Raw genomic sequence first — 24,031 nt, 5'->3', positions numbered from 1 at the left:
TTAACAATGAAAATGAGGTAAATGTGTTTTATTTATATTGAAGTTGGAACAAGTTGTGGCATTTTTTTAAGGATCATTGATGTGGTTACTGGTGGTGCAAAGAATGAGAAAGATTGTCTCCAAAGTGAGTTAAAATGGATTTGCAAACTTGGCAAAATGGAAAAAACAAAATAATCAGTCCCTGTCTTCCAATGTGAGAGAATCAAACAGAAGCTGTAAAGAAAGGAATACCCAAGAAGCAGAGCTCGTCATACGAAGAGGAAGCTAATAAGCTTCCCTTAGGAAGTGTTGGCCTTCGATAAAAAGGTGTGGGGTATTTGCTCATCTCCTCTTCAACCCAGTGCCCCAGAGTTCCTGGTTACCGGTTGTTCCTAGAGTGTACTTGCCAAGATCTCTATTGGTTGATTCTGCAGAATTTAGTAAGGCCAATCCTTCTCTGCTGTCTATCACACCATGCCTTTTGGTGGATGATATGAATTTTAATTAATTTGTAATAGGACAGAATATGAAAATTTTTAGAATGTTTCCTCTACAGATAGGTACTTAGGGTCCTGTGAGTTTGTTTCCAGAAATATTTTGTGAGAACATTAATAGGCATGTATTTGCTGACTATAAGGTACTTCAAAGTTAGGTGATTTATCACATTAAATAAAATGTGATACAGAACATAATTATTATTTTTACTGCCCTTTTCAACAAAGTTCAGAGATCTTCTTATGTCTTGTTTTTACTGCTTATCAACTCTTTTAGAGAGCCTTTAACTGTTGGGGTCCCTCCCCCGCCGTGTAGCCCTGGGAGAGGGGCCCTGAGGGCACAGACACGGGGCTTCCCTGCTCCTGCTCAGCCTCGTTCCCATTGGTTGGTTTGTGTTCCCTGCGCGGGCAGAAGGACCCTTGGTCCCGTGACTGGGACAGTTCCTCAGCAGAGCTCCGGCCATGCGGCTGGAGAAATAAACATCTCTGAAACAGCTATCAAGAATCTGTCTGTCCATATATATTTCCTTTCCACGGGACTCCTGGTTTGATATATGCGTGTTGCAGGATCCCCACTGCAACAAATGGTGGAGATTTGTGAGCAGAACGATCCCCGATCCCTAAGCGACTGATTTGTGTGAGTAAACCCTGGAAACTTTGGATTCCTCTTCTTGGTTTTGCTTTGCTATTCCGTATCTAAACTATGGAGGAACAGTGGGAAGACTCTTGGCTCTCTGAGCCGCATATGGACATTTATCTTAAACTTAAAATGATTCTTGAACAACGATTTGTAAATTTTAGCTTGATTCAAGCTCAGAAAGAACTGAAACGCTTCCTGGCATGGTTGTTTAAGAACTTTTTCTATGTTTCTTGGGATTTAATTCTTACCAAGGGCTTTTGGAAAACCGTTTGGACACAGTTAATATTTGAGTCAAAATATATGCCGATGGAAGAATATTTTCGTGAATATTATTTAGTTACCGAGACTGCTGAGCAATGTCAGCTGTGTCCTGGCGAAGGGAAGCCTGGCGCAGGGACTGTGCGGCCCAGGCCACGTGCACCAAGCGCTCTGCGAGCAGCAGCGAGGCAGTTCCCGCGTGCGAGCGGAGCCACGCGAGCCGCAGTGTCGGTGGCGGAGCAAGGCGCGGCGGGACCCGGCGGTGCCTGCCCGGCCGCGTGCAGCGTGTGGTGGAGCGAGCCCCGGGAATGCCCGACCGAGACGGAGCCGCGCCCAGCCGAGACGCGCGCTGGAGCAGGGCGCGGGGGGGTCATCGCTCGGGGGCCCGGCCGAGACGTGGGTGCAGCGCCCGGCAGCGGCAGCGAAGCTGCGACCAGAGGAGGCGACGCACGGAGAACTGAGCGGCGCGGCCCGGCCCGGCCTGCGCAGCCCCGAACGCGACCCCGGGAAGAGCGCGCAGGCACGAGCAGCCCCGACAATTCCAACACGGGAGCGACCGAAGGAGAGAGCAAAGACGCAGCGAGACAGAAAACAGCAGCCACTCGGAAAAAGATCATAGTAACTAAGACCTTAGGGATAGTAAAATGGTATAATGTTAAGCAAAATTATGGTTTTATAACAAGGTGTGACAACCAGCAAGACATATTCGTGCATAGAACTGCTATTAAAAAGAATAACCCTGAAAAATGCATCCCAAGCTTGGGAGATGGAGAGGTGGTGGAATTTAAAATTATACGAGGTAGAAAAGGGTTACAAGCATCGCAGGTCACTGGGCCTGATGGTGTTCCTGTAAAAGGCAGTATATATGCAAAAAATCGTAGTCATGTTAGACAGTATCTCCATTGTAAGTCCCCCTTACAGTCTCCCTTTCCTAATCCCACCTTTCCCTTTTACCCTATGTCCTATTACCCCCAGTGTATTCCCAATCCGTTTTTTCATCCATGGTTTCCCTCACAAAACCATGCTTTTGCCAATTGTTTCCCCAAAAATCCCTTTCCAATGCCGAGTGGGGGATGAAAAGGGGGAGGGAAGAAGTTAAACCCTCTCCTGCCTCAGTTTCCCCACAAAGCATGCTCAGAGAATTCTGTCTCCCTTCTGTCAGCCCTAAGATGTTCCAGAGAATCTGTTTGGACATTTAAAGACTCAGGAGGGTGGCTTGTTTTGTTTTGAAACTGTTCTTGTTATGTTTATCCAGTTGTTTTCATTCTCCTTTTATAAAAATAAAACGGGTGAGGTGTTGGGGTCCCTCCCCCGCCGTGTAGCCCTGGGAGAGGGGCCCTGAGGGCACAGACACGGGGTTTCCCTGCTCCTGCTCAGCCTCGTTCCCATTGGTTGGTTTGTGTTCCCTGCGCGGGCAGAAGGACCCTTGGTCCCGTGACTGGAACAGTTCCTCAGCAGAGCTCCGGCCATGCGGCTGGAGAAATAAACATCTCTGAAACAGCTATCAAGAATCTGTCTGTCCATATATATTTCCTTTCCACGGGACTCCTGGTTTGATATATGCGTGTTGCAGGATCCCCACTGCAACATTTAACAAGTCAACTTTAGCTGGTGAAGCCTGTAGAAAGCCTTCTTTGTGAGCTGCTGGTACCACTTCTGTGTTTGAAGAGAAAGCTGTTGAGAGTGATGCAAGGTGTTCTTCATCTCAGGACCAAATATGCTGTGGCTGTAAACCTTCCACAGCTGAAACATGGGATCCACATGCTCATCCCTTCTGAGACCCTTGATTTCTTTATAGCCAGAAGATTTTGTGGAAGCTAATGTCCTCTACTGCCCTTGGACGGATAGTAGAATTCTAATTTTTTTTCTGCCAAGTATGTTTAAGGCATGCATAACCTTGAGACTGTACAATTCTGTGACATACCCCTTAAGAAAAAAAAAATTAAGTCTTTCTAGGCATGTATTTTGCACATTTATCTCAGTCACGAGACTGTATTTTTGATACAGTATTATTTAACAAGAATAGGTAGTTGGAAATACTAGGAAATTTTGTACATGCAATGGTATATGAACATTCTATCCTGAATATTATTTTCTTTACTTCCACTGGAAGTTGGGATCTTTGGAGGTGAAGATAGTGAAACTAACTTATTCTCTGAGAACCTAAAAAGTTTACAGTCAAAAGGAGGTGGTGACTACCTCTTTACATGATGCTCGATGCATTTTTTGGCAGTTACAACAAATTTCCAATATACTTTTAAAAACAGATAGCCTATTGTTTCTGTCAGTGTTAGAATATAGAAAATATTTTTAAATTTGGCCAGGGAACTAGCAGCAATGGTCACACTGTATTCGACCTTGACATCACTATGGAAAACACAAATGGAAGATAGCAAGTTTTTTCTGTATTTGGCATGTGAGTGTTATCTTTTTGAAAAGTTGTTTATGCTCTAAACAGAATAAGGAGAAATACAGGTACAGAGAACTCTTGCTTGAATCAAGAGGAAAATGAAGTGGATGATAACAAGTATTTGAAATATTTATGGTGAGGATGAATAAATAACTTAAAAGGATTGCATTTGAAGGAAGAGTGTAAGTGACATGCAGTTACACTTCCTCTCCAAAACAAGTCTTCACAGGATTTTTGATGAACAAGTGATTTATGTTAAGCTATTGGAACTACAGACCAGACTCCAGGACAATGGAATCCTTGGAGAGCAATTTTGTTGACTCTAGGAATGTCTGCTGTTTGTTTAAAAGACGGCTTTGGATTTTTATGAATGTGAGACTACCGCATGTATTGTTTTACAACTGCTGCAATGGCATCTCTTATTTGCAGGTGGGCACTTAGCAGTATACAGGGACTACACATACTCGATGCTAACAGTATCCAGATCACACAACAATCACACTGAACTTCCTTCCTTTGCTCCTGCTTATCCTTTTCTTTGTATTTTAAAACCTAATAAAATTATTTTCAAATTCTTAGGATCTTGGATAGTATTTTACTGCTTTACCTTGTGTACTATTTATAAATGTTTATTTGACGTACCACTGTAACTAAAGATATATGTTCAACTAAAGATAAATATTCAAATAACCAAATATGGAAAGAAGAAAGCCTTTTTTCTCATTTCCTTTCATAAACCAGTATAGTTACTTCCTCCAGAGGACCTGAATAATCATAAAAAACCAATTGTATGACTTTTTACTAACCATGGCTTTTTGTGGTCCAGTTCTGAGGCTTTTGAAATGTGCTTTTGTAAACTGTTTATTCCTTTATTCAACTTAGAAGTCTTTTAATTTTGAACATTATCAGTTTTAAATCTGTTGGTTCTGTAGAAAAACGTCTTGAAATGTCTCAAAGTACCTCCTTAATGACAGGTAAGATAAAGACTTCTTTTTCAGCTTTCTTCTAAGATCCTGCATCTGTTTGTATGAGAAAATTAGTTTCTTAAACAAAAGCTACATTCATATAAGCATCCTGTGCAAGAATACCAAAAAGGAGATATGTTATGTAACCCTTACTTCCCAATACAAAATCAATAGTTCAGATAAGACTTTTACGTAGTAGCATTAGGGGGCTTCCCATTCAGTTTTCTAAAATAGGGTTTAGTGCAAATAGCTAATAAATAGCCATCTCATGAAGCTCAGGTTCATTATTTAAGGTTGGAGTATTAGATCCATTTTCATGTAAATATTGTGTTGGCTTCAGTGAGACTGCAGAAAACCTTCAGTTTTGTAAGTGGGACTGAGTATGCATACTCACTGGAAGTACAAGTAGCGTACCTTTACTTTTTCACTATTGATGAGACAGAAGACACAGACAAAAATATAGTTTGCTTCTACCAGAAAGAGGGTGATTTGTGACTTTCATTTTTATTTCCAAGTTTAATTAGTTAACCAGTGTTTAATAAATGAAAGCATATGGTATGTTGCAGCAAAGTGTCCTCTCAAGGTGCAGATAAGAAACTCGTGAGCGGAGCAGTCTCTTCTTAGCCCTAGTACTGCCAGCTAACATCAATACACTTCTTTTTTCTTTTCTTTTTTTTTTTTTCTTCCCCCACAATTGCATAGAGGGGCATTGAAAACACCACAGATGCACACCAGCCTTCCTGGAACTTTTAGTAGTCTTCCATAGTTTCTGCAGCCCTCTTTAGCAGCTAGCTTGGAAACGGTTTCACAGTAAGTAGTACTATGTCAAGATTTTGATTTGGATTATGTGGATGTGTGGAATTCACTTCAGTGAGCATTCTCATGTGGTGAAACACGAGGCCTTAAATAAAGGTTGAACTCAGTCAGTCATGGTGGCCTTTTGCAGTACAGAGGCCCCATAGGTCATCTTTCATGTAATAATGACCATGAACCATGTCATGGTTTGGGAATGGTACTCCCCAATTTAGTACTGCCATTAAAAAGAAAACCATGAGCTGCTCTGCTGCCTCCCTCTGGTGGGAGACATAAAAGGCAGAGATCATGGGTTGAGATAAGAACAATTTACTGGAAACAGCCATGGGATATGAAAGCAAACAGTAATAGTAAAAGTGTTAATAACCAAAGTGTAGAAAGAGAGGGTGATTCACATGGACTATAGTGGTATTTCGCTATCACTTACTGTACGGTGTGTATTTGTAGATTAATTCAGGTGTCAGAAAGAGCTGATAACCTTTATAAGAGTTGCAATATCCTATGAATCAGGACAAATTTTATATTAATGTCTGCCTCTACTAGCTTGTGTGAGTTAGCTGTTCTTTTCCTGTTAGGTAGTACAGGCAAACCATAGGACTTAATACTTTTATTTAAAGAGGGAAACAGAAAAATAAAGAAATCACTTAGGTTACACATATAGCCTTTTTCTTTTTTGTCTCATGTTAGAAATGGAATTGTCACCTTTGGAAGATTAGTTGGCGGATGGAGAAGTTAGTTAGGATTTTTGCAGCAGTGTAAGTGTTTCTTCATTAGCTCAGTAACCTTAAAAGTTTCATGCATCATCTGGATTTGTAAAGGTTTATCTTTTTCTAACCAGCCTGTTACTTGGGGTATTTTGGAACATGCTGGTCTCTTCAAAGAAGGCAAATGTGTGTATCAGGCAATGTGTGCCATCTCTAGGCATGAGCTGGCTTTCAGTGCCACCAGATTTGTAACTTTTTGCAGTACATATAGTCAGTGTATGTGTCTTGCAAAGCTGATGCCACAAAGTAACTGCTCTTAAATATAAGAATAAAGATATTTCTCAGTGACAATCCTTCTTTAAGTACATTTGCTACCTTTTCTACTGAGTACCAAAAATGTCAGAAATGGAAATTCAGAGGAAAATTTAAGTAGCTTAATCATTCTCAGTGTCTACAAACAGCACATGCCTGTTTTGTAAGATCACTGTGACACAGAGTGCTGAATCATTTTAAAGACAATCCCTTCTTGGTCTACAGTGTTAAGTCTTGGTCTTCATAAGCCTTCTATGCCATTTTAGATGCCTTAAGACCATCTAAAAATAAATTGGTTTTTATCTCCATAAATTTTTCCTGTAAAAATATTAAAATTCTGGAGAAGATGTAAACCCCCATGTACTAGTTGCTTTTTTATATCACTTGTGTATTTTCCATACATTTACTTTTCCTCATGTTTAAAAAATGCTGTCTCATTTGGATGACATGCATGGATGTGCAGGCACACAAGGTTTAAATGTTGGGTCACACATAAGAGTGTGATACTTTTTTAGTCATTAAAAGTGTATTATCCAAATTTAAATTCTAGAAATAACAATGCCGGAGTAATGGCAGTATATCTCAATAGAAAATAGTTTAAAAATTCTGACGTGGATTTTTTTTTTTTCTGTCAATGGTATAATAACTACCTGTTTAATAACTTCATTTGTTTTAACTTGGCATTTATTACATTTCTTTTCACAGAGTCCTTCAGAGTTGTTTCTCTGTTCTATGATGAAATGTTGCCTTATCTAGCATTTTCTTTGGTGAGGACAGCCAGTTGGTTTGGGGCTTCTTTTTTTGCTTTTTTTCTTTTTGCCAAACCAGTACTCTGTCATAATTGACTGCTCTTCCTACGGTTCCTTTTAGGGATCGGGCATTCTGTTGATCCTCTCTGTCCCTTTCCTGCTTGTATCCCTATCTCTTATGACACTGTCATATTTTTCTCCTTTCTGTAAAGGAACTTCTGAAAAATGTATTTTTAAAATAACAAATGTTTATGTTTGTGACAGTGCAAGCCTGTAAATAGTAAAGTTTCTGCATTGGACAACTGCAATTTTAAAGGCAGATCCTTTCAATTACCTGTAAATTAATGGTGTGAGGCTTAGTCTAGTTGCTGTCCATAAAATACTTTTCTTAGGGAAGACAATTACAATACATTGAATAGACAGTGAATTTATGAGAAGGCCTAATGGTAGTTTCCTGTGATTTTTCAGTGTCTTGTTGTCCAAATAAGAAACTGCATTCAGTTCTTCAACAAATGAGCAGTAGTAAAATAATTCAATGCATTTTCAGCAGAAATATTAACTCCCTTGAGTAAAATAAATGTCACTAAATCTAAATCAGCCATAACTATGATATTTATAAGGCAGTTTTAAATAAGCATCTGCCCAATTCACATGATAGTTATGAAAACTAGTCCTATCCTGTAAAGAATATAATAGCTGTCAGCTGTAGTTTAACTCTGTCTTTTAATGCAATTTGCATTAGTTTACCTCTTCAGAATTGTCTCACAGTGTAGGAACTAATGGAAGCTGCAACTATGTCTGATACTTTTAGGGAGTATCCTCATGATGGACTCTGCAACCAAGTTTGAGTGGGTGGGAGAATATCACAGAAATTACCCGAGTTCTCTGGGAAAAATTTGTGTCTAGCTGCATCTTGTGGATGGGTGTCTGAAGAAGAGTTAATGTAACTCTGAGTAATACTTTAAAGTATTGAAAATTTCCAAAGCATGGAGAGAAAAAGAAATGGAAAACGTGGGATTGCAGATTCATGTTTCCTTCCGATGGTTATGTATTTTTTAAACCTACTTGCTTTCCAAGTATAGCAAGAAGATTTTTCTTTTTCTTCTGGAGTCAACCTTGGCACTTCTTGTGTGTTCACCTTTTTGGAATATTTGTTAGTGATATTTTTTTTTGAGCATTTTAAAACAAATTTATATGCAAATGAAAAAGTATTTTTATGCTGTGTTTTCTCTTATGATTACCTAGCTACTAAGTAACTGGCTCCTTTTCAGAACTAAATTGAGCAGGAGAATTTCCCAGTAATTAGAACTTCCTAAAACTTCCTTTGGTTTTGGTTCAAAGCTCCTTGTAGGTATTGAAGTTTTTGTAGATAAAGAAAATTAAATCAGGAGTGTTAATCTTAAAGAAAGATCATTGGTAGATTTAGGCTTTCTGTGTTAGGAAGTTTGCCTTGCGGGCCATGAGCTGATGTGAATCCAAACGTGCAGAATATTTCTATTTGAAATAAGTTGACTAAATAATATTTAATTTATCTTTAACCGGTGACAACTCATCTTTCTTCAAAGAAAACAACCCAGCTTTCGATTTTGTAGGGGCTTTGAAAACACTGTGTGGCAGCCCCTGATGATGCACTGCCTGACCTTGCTGTGTGCTGTTCTTCTTGCTAAAAGGCATGCAGGAGGCACACTGACAATAATCTCTCAGCTTGGCACTTTTGCAGTGAGAAGGGCTTACTCTGTAAGCATTAGGCTTAACATACCATACCTTGTTGTAATTACAAGTTCTAAGAAGGTCATCTCAGGTCTTTCATCCTTTGGGGTGGATAGGTTAAATTGCCTGCAGTTCACATTATAGCTTTTGGGTTATTTGAGTTCTTTAAGTGCAAGTTTGTGGATATTTGAACAGTAAATATAATCTTGGAGCAAATATGTAACCATATGAAAAATTCCAGTGTCTTAGACAGAACTCTCCCACTCCCTTTATTGTGCGAAATTTTAATAGTGCAATTTCTATCTGCCTGGTCCCTGCCAGTATTAATAGATACTTGTAAGTCCTTGATATCCACAACCAGCTGCAAAAATCTATTTATATGCATTTGCTCACTCTTTCTAGCTTGTTACCTCACCTATGGTCTGTGCTACTGGAATTGTTCAGTATCATAGTGACTGTGAGGATTTCAGAATGCATGAGTAAATTATAGTGGGTTTTAATAATTCTTGTACCTGTTTGTCTCAAATTGATGATTGTGTTTTAAAAGCAGGATTCTTTTGCTTTCTCTATTTCCTTAATTCTGTATTACACTGAAATTCTAAGGGTAAATGGTTCACAGGTAGGAACAACTTACCCAGTGTCAGGGTTTCTGTATTTTAAATGTTTTTCCATTTTGATAGATTGCCCATCATGGTCATTTCTGAAAGAATTGATTTATGAAGTGAATACTAAACTCCCTAATTTTACTCCTTAAATAAAGTAAAGGAAGTTTCTCTCTGTCTGTGGTGGTTTATCAGATCTCATGAGAGGAACCTAAAGACAAGGGGTTGCCATCATTCTCTACAAAGAGATCCAGTTTTGCTGTCTCAGACTGGATATTACGTGTGGTAGCTAAATGAACTGGGGATCCAGCGTATCTGAAATATATGATACAGAAGGCCAGGTAAGTTCTGACAGCAAGAATGTAAAGAAAAGTGCCTTCCAGTGACCCGTACTTTGCAATTTTTCTGTAAACATAATAATGGCATTGAAAAACTCATAGCAAAACAGTTTGGTTCATAAGCATATCTACTGTCCATTTTGTGTGGCTCCCAAGAGGTGAAATGTAAATTCTTAGGAGGCTTGGGAAACAGTCGAGTCTGGGACAGCAGTAGGTGTTATGAGAGATAGCATTAGTTTCAGAACTAAACCATGTCATTTAGTGGATCACACATTCAAGGGGGATGTCAAACATGAGGTTAATGTGAAGAATTTGGGCTTACAGAGTGAATTCCAGAAACAGGAGTTAAATTCTGCCCAAGTGCAGCAAACTATGCAAAATTGGGAATCCTTGTTTTGGCTTCCGTATGAGTTATCTGGAATATGTCCATAACAGGGAATTTGAACAAATATGAGCAAAAAATCTTGGACTGCATTTGATTCAGATTATTTTATGGGTTGTATGTTCCTTCCCACCACTTCATCCTTTCCTGTGAAAAGCCAGTAAGTTTTTAAGCTTGCTGCTTCTCTCACGCACATTTTTGGGTATTTTATACTTCTGTTTCTCTTTTGATAGAATAGCATGTTGGACTTGCTTGTTACAGGGGAAGAACTGCTAGAGGATTTTTGAGCTTGCTTTTTTAATGGAAACGGTAGTTATGGAATCATGCATTCCCTAGGAACCTCCCCAATCAGTCAGCCAGGAGGTATGAAATACCATGTATCTGTTTTCTCAACAACAGCAAGACTGCACTTGTAACTTAAGCGTTATACACAAAGGTTGTTATTTTTTTCCCCTGTTGTGGGGGTTTTTTTGTTTGTCTTACATCCCTGAAGGACAAAGCCATGGAGAGCAGCCCTGCCAAGAAGGACTTGTGAATGAAAAGCTGGAAATGACCTGGCAATGTGTCCTTGCAGCCCCAAAAGCCAAATGTGTCCTGGGCTGCATCCAGAGCACCATTGGCAGCAGGGGAGGGAGGGGATTCTGCCGGTCCCCAGCAAAAGAAGGACATAGACCTTTTAGCTTGAGTCCAGGAAAGGGCCACAAAGGTGCTGAGAGGGCTGCAGCGCCTTTGCTATGAGGAAAAGGCTGAGAGAATTGGGACCTGGAGAAGGGAAGGCAGTGAGGAGACTTTATTGCAGCATTCCAGTAACTAAAGAGAGGAGCCTCACCAGAAAGATGGGGACAAACATTTTAGCAGGGTCTGTAGTTATTGAGTAAGAGGTCATAGAACTGAGCTAAAAGAGGGTTGATTTATCTTAGATATAAGGGTTTTTACACTGAGGCCAGTAAAATGCTGGAACAGGTCACCCAGAGAGAGATGGTATATGCCCCATCCCTGGAAACGAAATTCAAGACCAGGTTGAACAGAGGTCTGTGCAACCTGATCTAGTTAAAGATATCCCTGTTCATTGCAGGGGCATTGGACTAGATGGCCTTTACAGGTCCCTATCAACTAAACAATTCAATGATTCTTTATAAATAATAGGCATTAATAATGGTTTCTGTCTTGGTGGTGGCTCAATTAACACACCTACTATATTTACTGGAGTATCAGGATAGCACGCCTGCGAGATGGGACATTTTATCCTATTTAAAACATACAAGCACAAAAGCAAATGTCATATTGAAAATTTTACGGTAGATACGTAGTAGATATGTGGTCTGAAATCTGGAGTTCTTTGTATCTATGGACTGTGCTTTTCTTTCCTGACTCTTGCAAAGAAAGTAATTGCAGAGCTTCATCTGAATATCTGAAGTTGCCATATTTGTATGAACTAAAAATATATTGGTAACTGTCTGTTAAGACCAAGTTGAAGATGCATGTTGTTGTTAATCCATTTCGACTAGGTTAACAAGTTTATTATGTATACAATTGATAGGAATTTCATTTGAGTCATATAGTCCAAACTTAAATTTTAGATTGTAAAGGAAGATTTTTCCTGTAACTCAAGTAATATTTGTAGAATATGGAGTATCAGCAGCAACTCCTTGTGAAGATCAAGAAACTTATTGAATAAGGACAGATATCATAGGTTGTATCTAATCTACATTTTCTGTATGTTATGAAGGAAGAAAGATATATGAGATCTTAAATATTGTCAATAAAAATCTGTGAAATGAGGCATTTCAATAAGGTATGATGTTGAATTTTTGTGTTCTTTTTCCATGCACACAGTTAAAGTGTTGTCTGTTGTCAAGACAATGGATCTTTATCTTAGTCTGGGTTAAAAAGTGAAAGCATTGCTTCTGTATACTCTTACATCTCAGGCTGCTTGAGGAATGACTCTAGTAAGTGTTGGATTTAACATAGGTGACATTCCACGGAAAGATGTGTTGAGGTCTTTGTTCTTTTCCTGTATAACCCAGTACTGAGCCATACTGAACAATTATAGTTTGATTGCGTTGTAGAAATAAATGGCTGTCTAGTTGTGTGTCCTGTCAGGTTTAATTGTAATCCTTTGGAATTTTCAGACTACATTACATGTATGGAAGTGGTATTTTTGATACAATATGCTGGAGGGATCTCAACATACATAGGTACTGTAGTAAAATATACCATATAAATGCATAGAAGACAAGCATGTTTTGTAATTGTTGGGCACAACATTTTACAATTATTTCCTTTATAATTACAAATAAAACTAGGATATTCACACTAGTTACCATTTCTAACCTAGTGCTTAGTACTTGCCTTGAACATTTTGAAAATTATTGCAGTGTTGTTGGGTATTACAACCATTTTAGCAGTATGAGGTACATAATCTGGCCTTAATGGACTGCTTGCTTCTGCCATAAGCTTTAGATAAAAGAATATGACTGGGTGAAGCATGAAGGAAGGTGTGTTTCTTCCAAGCATGGACGTCAAGTCCATACAATAAAAACGTATCTTTTCCCCTTTCCAGATGCATAGTTAAAGTCACTTAGCAATTTATTCTCATGTCACATTACATAAAATTGTGCTGCTCTAATAGAGCTTAAATGTTAATGTTTTGAAGGTAATTTATGGGTGGCATGGGAGAATTAGTAATCGAAACAGTAATAGAATTGGAACCAGCTGTGGAAGCTACATAGGAAATTGTTCTTCCTTCCTGCAGTAACAGAGACATGCTGTAATTTTTAACCCTTGTCCCCCTATCTTCGCCCTGTGGTTGCAGATCTTCTTTTCATGACTAGCTGACAGACACAAACACACACATACACTTTTAATTCCTTACCCTAATTATTTGGTAAGTTTGTAGACAACTGCAGTCATTGTCACTAGGTGGGATATTTTGCATGAATTTCTGTCTCTCAAGATCCTGAAGTAAGCATTTAATGAACACATTTTACAATAACAGTTGGAGAACAATTGAAAAGGGTAGTTTGTGAACACCTCTCTCTCTCTCTTGAGCTGTAATTGTTTAGTTTCATGACTAGTGTTTTTGCTAAGAACAACAGGATCCCTAGGGAATGTGAAAAACTTCACCAACTTTGCTGAAAAACTAATAGCAGATTCCTTGAAAAAGGCATTATTTATTCCCATTTTTTCAGATGAGGAAACTGAGGTATGTATGAGTGAAATAAATTGCACAGTCAAAGATCAAGGATTGGTCTACACCAATGGTGTATTGTTTTAATTTTGGTCATTAAACCACAAACAATTTAAAAGAGATGGCTTGCTTATGAGGTTGCTGTTATGCTGGTATAGAGGTTTTATCATCCTGATGCTTATGAAATTTTATGCTAACATGTTCACCAGAAGTCTTAAAATGAGCATAAGGCTCTTTTTTGATATGAGGAAAAATGCATTTTATTTCAGTTGTAGTAATACTATATGTTTTAGATAGCAGCGCCAAATATTGATCATCTATTGGTTATGTTGGTTTTTTTTAAGTTTTGATGAGTCCAGAATTAAAATCTTAAGTGTATTGCTGCTGATGGACTTAATTTCACTGCTTAGGCAATTTGCAAAAGAAGCTTTAATACTTATTTTACTGCATATATAATTTTAATGTACTTTTCATAGAAGTGCATGTAGCTAAAATTGATTTTTGCTGCATGCATTACAAAGGCTTAATATTATCATTGACTCTTTAAATGTAGAGAGGGGAGGAATATGTTTTTGAAAAAAACATGTTTAACTTTGTACGTTTTTCTGAATTGTAAGATACTTCATAAGTACTTTTATTTTAAGACAGAGGCTAAATCTAGAGAACAGTAAAGCTATTTTAAAGAAAGAAAAACATCTAAGTGTTCATGGTTTCTCTTGGTGGGTCAGGTGAAAGAAGTTCATGCTATTTTTTCCCTAAAGTTTGCCAAATGGTGATAATGATAAAGTGTCTGTATAGTTTAGATAAAAGATGTTTTGGAGCAAGTTTAATGTAAGTAATTAAGTGAACTGGCTAGCAGGCTGAAAACATTACACGTTAACGAATGTTAAGTTCATTCTGGTTGTGCATACTATGTTTTGGTTTTGGATTCTTTCATGAGTGTCTTTTATGGCATATTCCTTGTGGTAGAAATCCCACATGGAACCTGTGGTACAAAATTCTACACAAGCTGAATGTAAAGTAGGCGAATGCCTGTTTGCATCTGAACTAAACATTTGGCACTTCTACTCCAAAGACTTAAAAGTTCACAATTATTTGTCCTTTCTGATTTTATAATTAAGCTATGGTTTGGAAACCTACCAACCTGAACAGAGCTTTCAGAGTTTGTTTTATTTTTCCTCATTGTCAGCTGATCTATGGTTGTGTGAGCTGTTTTACTGTTGCAGAGTAAGTGGAACTATTCCATTATGTTAAAACAAAGTACTCTATTCAGCTCTAAAGAATAACCTTAACAGAGGATATGCCTGACTGAAAATGCTAGAGATTTTTTTCATTCCTAACATGGCAGGTAGCAGTAATGTTTTGTATTTTTTTTACTGTAGTAAAACTGGCTTGACTGAACACAGGTGCTTTTTGGTGGTACATGGCAGTTGTACATACTGTTTCAGCAAATATGAAGTATTTATATTTATACGCATTTGAAACTGAGAAGATAAAGATCAAACAGGTGGGTGGGTATGTGAGTGGAATGTAACTGGAACATTCAGCTTAAGTAAACCTGTCTCCCAGAAACTGCAGAGGAAACTTGAATGACTCCAGGCAATTTTAGATTTAAATCAGTTTTATCAATGATAATAACTTGTTTTAGAAAAGGCTCAAGAGAATTTCTTCGGTATACATTGTGAGAACAATTCTCAGATCATAACCATGACTTCATAACTATGACTTCATAAATCAAAGGTTTGTTACAAATTTAGAAATTTATCTAAATGAGACTTTGGAACCTAGATGAAAAATAGCAACCTCCTGACATCTATCTAAGAGTAGCCCCCAGAAGACAGATCAAGCAGGCTTTTTGCTGTACTTCAGAAGTATGGTGTTTATATCTAAAAAAGGTGCTTGCAAACATGCTGAGATTCTATTTGTAATACCTTTTCTAAACTGCTAAGCCGTTGGAGTCTTTTCAGAAAAGGATGTGCTGGTAAGGGGCATGAAAGGGAACAGGAGAGTTAATCGATACTACCTGTTGTGTCATGCCGCAGTCTCTGAGTTACCATTTGACCCATCATGTAATAAAATATGTTGTATCTTACCTATAATAACATTAGAAATTTATTATTTTTAGGCAGTTGTGTTGGAATAAAGTTTTAATCTAAGGTCTTTCCCCTTGTTGGTTGAATGTGACAGGTTTAGATCATAAGGTTTAGGTTTAGATCATAAGAAAAAATTACATGGATCTGTGAATTAGATGATGTTGGGGGGAACTAGCCACAATAATATTTCCATATTGAATAGTTAAATTTACTTCCTGTAGGTATTTGAAAAGAAGTTCATCTACTTAAAGTACCTTTTAATTCTTGAGTGCACACTGAAGCACTACCTCTTAGTTCACTAAAGGAAAGAATAACATCTCCGTGATCTTCCTATACTTAAAATTCAAGATGTAAGTTCTGCGCTGTTTTGACTTACCTAAATTAAAGGCTAATATAATTTTGTAGGGCCCTTCCAATATTTCTGTTAATTTTGAAGGTTTTCTGCATTCATCATGCAGTTATAGTTATCTTTGTTTTTCCATGAGTAACAGATATTTTGGGTATTTTGTAGGAATGCCAACCCAGATAATTCATACTAGTGTTTGCATGCATCCTCCTGTTTTCTAGAATATTTTCCTTTATCTTCAGACCAGAAATTTAGATAATACAGATACACATGCCTTGATTCATCCAATGTAATCAAGGCACCTATGCTAGGAATTCAGATGCTTTGCACTTTCTGTAATAATTCATGAAGAGGAGAGGTTTCCCATTGATTTTGTTTTTTTGGTACACTGATCCTTCTTCTTGAGTTATTTGCTTAGTTTTGAAGGCTGTATAGGAAGTCTGGAGTAAGTGTTTTCCATATTTAGATGCATCACATTTAGAAACTCAGATTATGGGAATCTGGGCCAAGCTGAGTTTAATAACATGCAAGTTTGAATGAGAATACATCTGTCAATTCTAACACCTAAAAGAGAGGAAATTAAAAGTTGTTGAAATGTCCTTTCAAATCTATATGCTTCCTTCTGCATGGAAGTTTGTGGGTAGTGCACTCCTGTAAACCTGAAAATATTTATATTTTTGGGTTGCTGTAGAACAGCATCTTGCCCATCTCTCATAATGTGGTTTTTCATACTCTGTCTTTCTCTTGAGTCTTCACTTGGGCAACATAAGTGTATATCTTACACATTTATTTTCAGTTTAATTTACAGAGGAAAAGAGTGAAAAATTGTGACTTGGAAAACCTGCCCATTTTACAAGTAATATGGTTTTAATCAGTGCATGATTGTGGAACAAAACGTGACATCAGTGTGTGTTTGTTTGAAAAACGAGGTTAAAAAAGAACAGAAAAAATAAATGAGAACACTTACTACTGCCTTCACCTTTCACTGCTGTCATGGAAAATTCATCTGGGTGCCTAACAGCTTAAAACATTTATCTAGTTTGAAAAGAGGCATGAGGGATGTTTTCTTCCAGATATGTGAAATACTCCTCATAACACCCTTTTATCTTTCTGCAAATAGTGTTTCAGGCTTAATATTGAAGAATGGAGCAGGATTCTGTTCTCTCCGTTCATCATCACTAAAATAGTCTCTTGATTTCCTTCACTAGCATATTGAAGTTGAATGTGAGATAGAAAGGAAAAAACTCCTTGTTTGTGGGCCTGAGATTAATTCCAGTACAAGAAGGTTGTGCGAGTGTCCCCCTATGAAGTTTTATGGACTTCTATAACTTCTTTACACCGAAAAGAAGCATTTAGGTTGTATTTTAAGTGATGTATGAGAGAGAATACTTGACCTGTAAACCAAACACATTTTGATACAGACAATAGCAAGCAACAACAAACATGAATTGAAGCCTTCTGCTATTCATATCAACATGTGGTTGTGCCTAGATACTGCAGCAGTTGGACCAGATTTCTTTGGTGGTTGAGATGAACAGTGGTATATCTCCAGAATTCAGTGATTTTCTGTGGTATTTTATATCTAAACTTTATGGGCTGCCCAGGGAGATTGTGGAGTCTCCTTCTCTGAAGATGTTCAAAACCCTCCTGGGCGAACTCCTGTGTCATCTGCTACAGGTGACCCTGCCTTGGCCGGAGGGTTGGACTGGATGATCTCCAGAGGTCCCTTCCAACCTGACAATTCCATGATTCTGTGAAAAGCTTGTGCTATTGTACCTGTCTGCTTTGGGAATTACTGTGTCAGATATCCCATTCTTTCTGTCGTGGTTGTTGATGAGTTGTCTGCCCATATTTTTGTCCTTAAAATGTTTTAAGAGCATTCTCTTTTAGTATGTAACATAATTTATAGAATGAACATTTTTATTAGGAGATACTACATTTTTCTTTTTAACTCTTTGCTGTCGTCTTGATTACTCTTTTTTACTTGCATTTGTGATTTTGAACTCTTTGCTGGAGAAAACAGAAGAGAGAGAAATTTGTTAGTATCTGGTCACAAGGCAGATTTCAGCACTGTCAGTCTGTATGCTGGTGTACAAAATAAAAGCCTTTCAAGAGATTTCAAACTTTCCTGCTCTCCCCACCTTTACCCTCAGCAGTATGGCATTTGCTTTTCTACGCAAAACAGTAATTTTGGATGGAAAAATAATAAGCTTTAAAAGAACTTGAAAGAAAACATGAATATTATGTATTTAAAGAAAAGGCACAAAAATAGAAAGCTTTTTTTTCTTAATTGCTAGAAGGACTGGAATTTGAATGATTGAAACATGGCTTTCTGTAGGGACTCCTTTTTTTCTGGGAGATGGAATTGCTGCAGTTTCTTAAGCAGATGGAGGTACTTTCATTACCAGTTGTTGCTAGGGTTTGTTGTTCCCCTTCCACTTCCACCAGCCATTCCTGCTGCCCATTTAGGATTCCAGTCATTTCCATCTGTCTTCAAATAAGGCAGTAATCATTGGTGTCAGACCACCTCTGTGATACTTGTTCTGCAAAACCCATAGTTTCACCAGAAATGGAGAAATCTGTGTAAAGTGTAGCTCTTGCCTCCTCATCACTCCTGCTCATGAACAGACAGCATCTTCCCTGTGGAACATACCAAAGTAGAGACCCAAAAGAGCAAGGTGTGTTTACACTTGGAGCAGAAGGGTTTTTTAGTATAGTAGAATCACAGAATTATTGAATGATTTGGATTGAAAGGGACTTTAAAGACCATCTCATTCCAATGCTTCTGTAACTAAATCAGGTTGCTCAGAGCCCCATCCAGCCTGGTCCTAAAAACTTCAGGGATGGGATATCCACGGCTTCTCTGGGCAACCTGTGCCAGTGCCTCATCACCCTCACAGTAAAGAATTTCTTCCTGATATCTAACCTAAGCCTCCCTGCCTTTTCAGTTTAAACCCATTCCCCTTTGTCCTAATGCTACATGTCCTTGTGGTCCCTCCAGCTTTTTTTGGGCCCCCTTTAGGTACTGGAAGGTGCTATAATGTTTCCCCAGAGCCTTCTCTTCCACTGGCTGAACAACGCTCTCAGCCTGTCCTCACAAGAGAAGTGCTCCAGCTCCCTGATCAATTTAGTGGCTCTCTTAAAGATACTTAAAATTGATAGTAGCCAAATCAGCTTTAACCTTTTCTCTTGCTCAAGGCAGGCAAAGTGCTCACCTTTTAGTTCAACCAGCTGTAGTTTTGCATTTTTTTCTCCATGCTGTGCAATAGCTCTGCTCTCACAAATGAGTGTCTTTTCAAGTTTCCAGGAAGCCAGCGTTTCAGCAGAGAGCTGAGAACAAAGGAGTTATCCAGAAAAGGAAAGTAATATTTTCTTCCAGGGCAGCATACAGTCTTTAAATCCTCAAAGAAGGCATGATCCTTTATAAGGGCAATTGCAAACACAGAGGGGAAAAAAGTGGTTTCTCTCTGTAAATTGTAGTATTTTGGGTACCCAGAGAAGTTCCTATTTCAAGGTCTGTTGTGTGGAAGAATACCTATAGCTTGCAAGTCTCTCTCATGCAATATAATTTCCATTTAGTGATATATAGACCTCTGCAAATGGAACAGTAGAGGTTATTTTAGGCCTAAAGGCATCATTTTCCCCTTCTCTGGTTGGGCCATGAAAAAGTGAGTAATTTCGGTTTATTTGATTTTTTTTGGTTTTGTCTTTGATTTTTTTCAAGACAATCTGGAGAGACTAATCTAGTTTCAGCCTCTGGTTGCTAGTGGCCTATTTTCTGAGTATTGTTTGAGAATAAGGGACCTCCCAAAAAGAACAAGGAAAAAAAATCCACAGTATTTACTGACAGTGGTGCAGTAAATAGAGGATTGTTGTTAGGCACAGGAGTTTAGCGCTCAGCTAGGGCTGGAATTCCCTGAAGAAATTGTAACTCCATACTGCAGAGTAACTCCATCACTGCAGATGTGATGCTGATTTGCAATGTCCCTTTGCAGAAATTGCTTTTAAGTGAAGAGTTTTCATTTGGAGAAGAACTCTGAACTCACAGAATACTCTTGTTTCACAGATTTAATATATATTGATCTTATGTCAGCCAGGGAATCGAGAATTTTTGTAAAAATATTAGGAGATATGTCAACACCATAAATGTTTCCCTCTGTTTCTGCTGAAGGGGAAATTTAAAATACTGTCTTTTCCTCATGTGCTTTAAAAGAAAATAATAACAGCAACAACAACAACAAACCAAACCAGAAATCCTCTAAAGGTTTTATCTCCTCTAGTTTTAATTACAATACAAATTTTGCAGAACAATGTTAGTGAAATTATGGAATCAGTTTGTGTAAATTTAGCATCTGAAATCCAAGCAAAAGCTTAAGTCCTGGAAGTGCAGGTACACTTCAGGCAAACTCTACCTTTTCATTTTTTTCAGACTTACAGTCTGAAACAGTTCCAGTTTACGTGATATCCAGATGTTCAAATCAGCATAAATATACTAACTATATTCCCCTTTCAGATTGTGAAAAAAATTATTTTATGGCATTCTTTATTCTTTGGAGTGTAATGACTGGGAAAGTGGTAGTTGCATCTGTTTATCTTGGGTATTTATAGGCATGTGCTGTAGCACGTTAGCGATACAGCATTCTGAGTTATTTAGGAAGTTCATGGTTAACTAAAATAGAATAAGCCACCTTGGTTTTTTGTAAATGTTTAGCTAATTTGAAGATGTTATGCCAAGATATGTTCCTGGATGTTGTTATCTTAATTTCTTGTTTTGAATAGTCTAAACAGTTACTTTAACTGTCAGGCATCCCTTGGACACTGCAGAGCTTAGCACCAGTAGCAGTCGCCAAATGTCTAACTTTCAGGCTCAGGATGTTTGATTTATCAGGTGGCAGAATATATTCCTATCTGTTCTTCTTTCCTAAACTAAGTAGCCAGAATACTGTTCAGTGTGAGTGTGGTGTAAAGCAAAAATGTTTTCATGTTAGTGCTCCTCTCTTCTCATGAAAATGGGAATTTAATCATTGTCACCTAGGAGCTAGCAATTAAAATAAATTACATTTGTTCTAGTTAATTTTGTTTATTAGTAAATTCATCTTTTTTTCTTTGAATTATTGAAAGAACTCTTAAAGTAGTTAAGATACCCTTTGAAACTTAAATTCAGTGCTGACACAATATAGACTTACAGTACCTACCTTTGTGGTAAGGTACGTGAAATGAAGAATTCTATAATATTCCAAAGCAAAAGAGCGACCCTGCAGTCATTAAGACAAGAATGCAACAGATGGTTTCTGTGAAAGCCTCTGATTCACAAAAATAGTACATCTTTTGTTGTGGGTGACGGCTGTTGTGGGTGAATCTTGGAAACTGTTTGCTTTTCACTGCTTGGTTTTTATGGAATGTGCTTGGATAGCAAGTGGCTATTGAGCAGATTTTTGCATCCCAAGAATAGCAAATACCAGTTTATAGTGTAGGAAATGATGGAGCATTGAAAACTTAATTTGTATTATAATTATACCTTTGTCTGTGTGCTTTATAGTGTCAGTTGAACAATAAACTCATTTTCATAATCACAGCTTCTCTTAGGAATTTTGAGTTACAGCTGCTTCTCAGCTTCTAAACCACTGAGTCTGTGGAAATGTCACTTAATGCTGTGTGGGCTATACCTTTTAGGATGTCATGTGTAGCTATTGGAAAACCTTTACTGTTACCTTGTGGTGGGCTGACCCTGGCTGGATGCCAGGTGTCCACTGGGCTGTTTTATCACTGCCATCCTCAGCAGGATGGAGCAGGAGAAGACAGGAAGATGGAAAAAAATCACATGGATCAAAATAAAGGCAGCGTAATGAAGTAAAAGTGCAGGCCACATGTGGAAACAAGGGATTTATTCTTAAGGGAAACAAGAAGATTTATTCTCTACTTCCCATCAGCAGGGGATGTCTTGGCACTTCCCAGTAGGGCTTCAGTGAGCAAAGTGGTTGCTCTGGAAGACAACTAATGAATGCACGTGCACAACATGCCCTCCCTCCTTAAAGACCATCTCCTTTCAAGCCCTCTGCCATGGACAGAGACACCTTCCGCTAGACCAAGTTTCTCAGAGCATCATTCAAACGTGGCCTTGAACATTTCCAGGGATGAAGCATCCACAGCTTCTCTGGGCATCCTGTTCCAGTGCCTCACCACCCTCAAAGTAAAGAACTTCTTCCTAATACCTAACCTAAATATATTTCCTTTTAATTGAAGTAAAGTTAGAAGAAGGGTAGGTGTGGCTAAACCATAGATAATGAGAGTTTCAGTTTTATCAGACAAATAGAAGATGGAAATGATAAAGAAGATAAAACAAGTACGAAGGAAATCAGCCTGATGCTATAGAGACTTCTGTGAAGCATGAAAAATAATGAAGGGATTGGCAGAGATGGATAAGGAAAGAGATTTAATGTGTAGTATAAAGTGTGCCTAAAATTATTTTAAAATCATACTTTGGCAACAGAAAATTATAACAAAGATGTCAGACATCAAGGGGATAGATTGTGTCTGTTTTAGGAAACTGGAGTGATGCCAGATAAATAAGTATTTTGAGAATAATGATTCATATGACCTTTGTAGAAAGTTGCTCAAAGTACTTGAGTACTTCCATTATATTTCTTTCTGTGTGAATTAATATCTTCCAAAGAAGAAAAAAAAAGAAAATATTTTCCTGTTTTTGTCTTAAGATGGTGTCATATTTTTAAAACAATTATTCATGATATTTTTTGGGAGTATATCCATGAAAATAAAAATGTGAAATCAGTCTCTGGTTTATGATTTTCCCATTTCTCCTCCCCATGTTACAACTGTTGTGATGGAAACTTTTCTTACTTTTACATATATATTGCATTAGTGGGTTTTTTTGGTGATAGCACTGTTTTCATAGAGGTGAATTTTCTTCTTTTCCAGAACCCTGTCAAGAAAATTCCAGATTCTCATGAAATTACACTCCAACATGGAACGAAGACAGTAAGTGATAACATGTTTTCAACCCTTCAAGCTCTTCTAGAACTGTCAGTCTGTGAAATAAGTTAACAAATACTTACCAGCTAAAGTTGAAGAACTGAATTTTTTCCTTGATTTGTTGTTTTAGTCGGTCTCTTTTCTTAGTGCTATTGAAAGTGTGTTTCAAGACCACCTCTTCAATTTCTCATAAAAACCTAAATATAGCTCTGTATGACTCAACTGTTGTCTCATTTTCATCAAGTCTTCTCTCTGTAATTGTTAGAGTTCCTCTTGTAGGCTAGACCTTCCTAATACGTAGACGTAGGTCTAATCTAGACCTTTCTTTGGTCATTGGTTTAAAGGAGAATGTTCTTTCCAACGACTTCTTTGCTGCTGAGTACTTCATTCTACTTCAATCTTTTTAGTGCCTTTTATACACCTTTCTCAATTTCTTGAGATCTTGTTCTTTCTTGTTTTTGACTCCGTCTTTTCTAGATTTTATCTCCACTACTGTTCCTTTGCTTTCTTTTAAAGAACCACAATCCAACTTGGAAGTATCATTTTTTTCCTCTGTGTTGCTATCTTTGTATAATCACATCTTCCAACACAAATTCAATTGCTTTTACATGCTGACTGGTCGAAGACTTGTAAGAGATGCATTGCATTACACTAAACAAAACAGAGTGCATTTTTCTACACACACTGCATGCAACTGCTTTGCGTATTAATTTTTATGAATACTAGGTTTTGCAGAGTAGCGTACTAGTGCAAATAGTTTCCTGTTTTACATGTGACAGTAACTGCTTCTGCAGTATGTTTCCTTCTGAATACATGTCCTAACAAACTTCGTTAGGTAAAATTTTTTGATTTATTTTTCTTTATATTAAACCAGTAAATCTTTTCATGGCTTCTTAAAGAATAAGCTCATGTTATTTCTAACTAAAAGTCCTTGTAAAGTGGAAGTTACAGTTTTGGAAGACTTCTGAGATATTTTGACTGCAGGAGAATGCAGCTGTCATCACCTAGAACAGAGGTGAATTGTAATGTGGGATATATATGGCACAGTTGGATTAG

At 37.8% G+C, this 24,031-nt stretch overlaps 1 protein-coding gene across 3 annotated transcripts in view; it reads left to right on the top strand.

The window, feature by feature from the left end:
* WDR70 (WD repeat domain 70) overlaps positions 1-24,031 on the top strand; it is a 135,559-nt gene that overhangs the window by 16,298 nt on the left and 95,230 nt on the right. For all 3 annotated transcript variants that reach the window (XM_032097526.1, XM_032097527.1, XM_032097528.1), the window contains one exon: positions 22,922-22,981. In XM_032097526.1, the coding sequence (XP_031953417.1) occupies positions 22,922-22,981 (60 nt within the window). The remainder of the gene's footprint in view (positions 1-22,921; positions 22,982-24,031) is intronic.

The sequence above is a fragment of the Corvus moneduloides genome, chromosome Z, assembly GCF_009650955.1.
Source record: "Corvus moneduloides isolate bCorMon1 chromosome Z, bCorMon1.pri, whole genome shotgun sequence".
In the NCBI taxonomy this organism is placed as follows: domain Eukaryota; kingdom Metazoa; phylum Chordata; class Aves; order Passeriformes; family Corvidae; genus Corvus; species Corvus moneduloides.
This window is presented reverse-complemented; position numbering and strand designations above follow the sequence as displayed.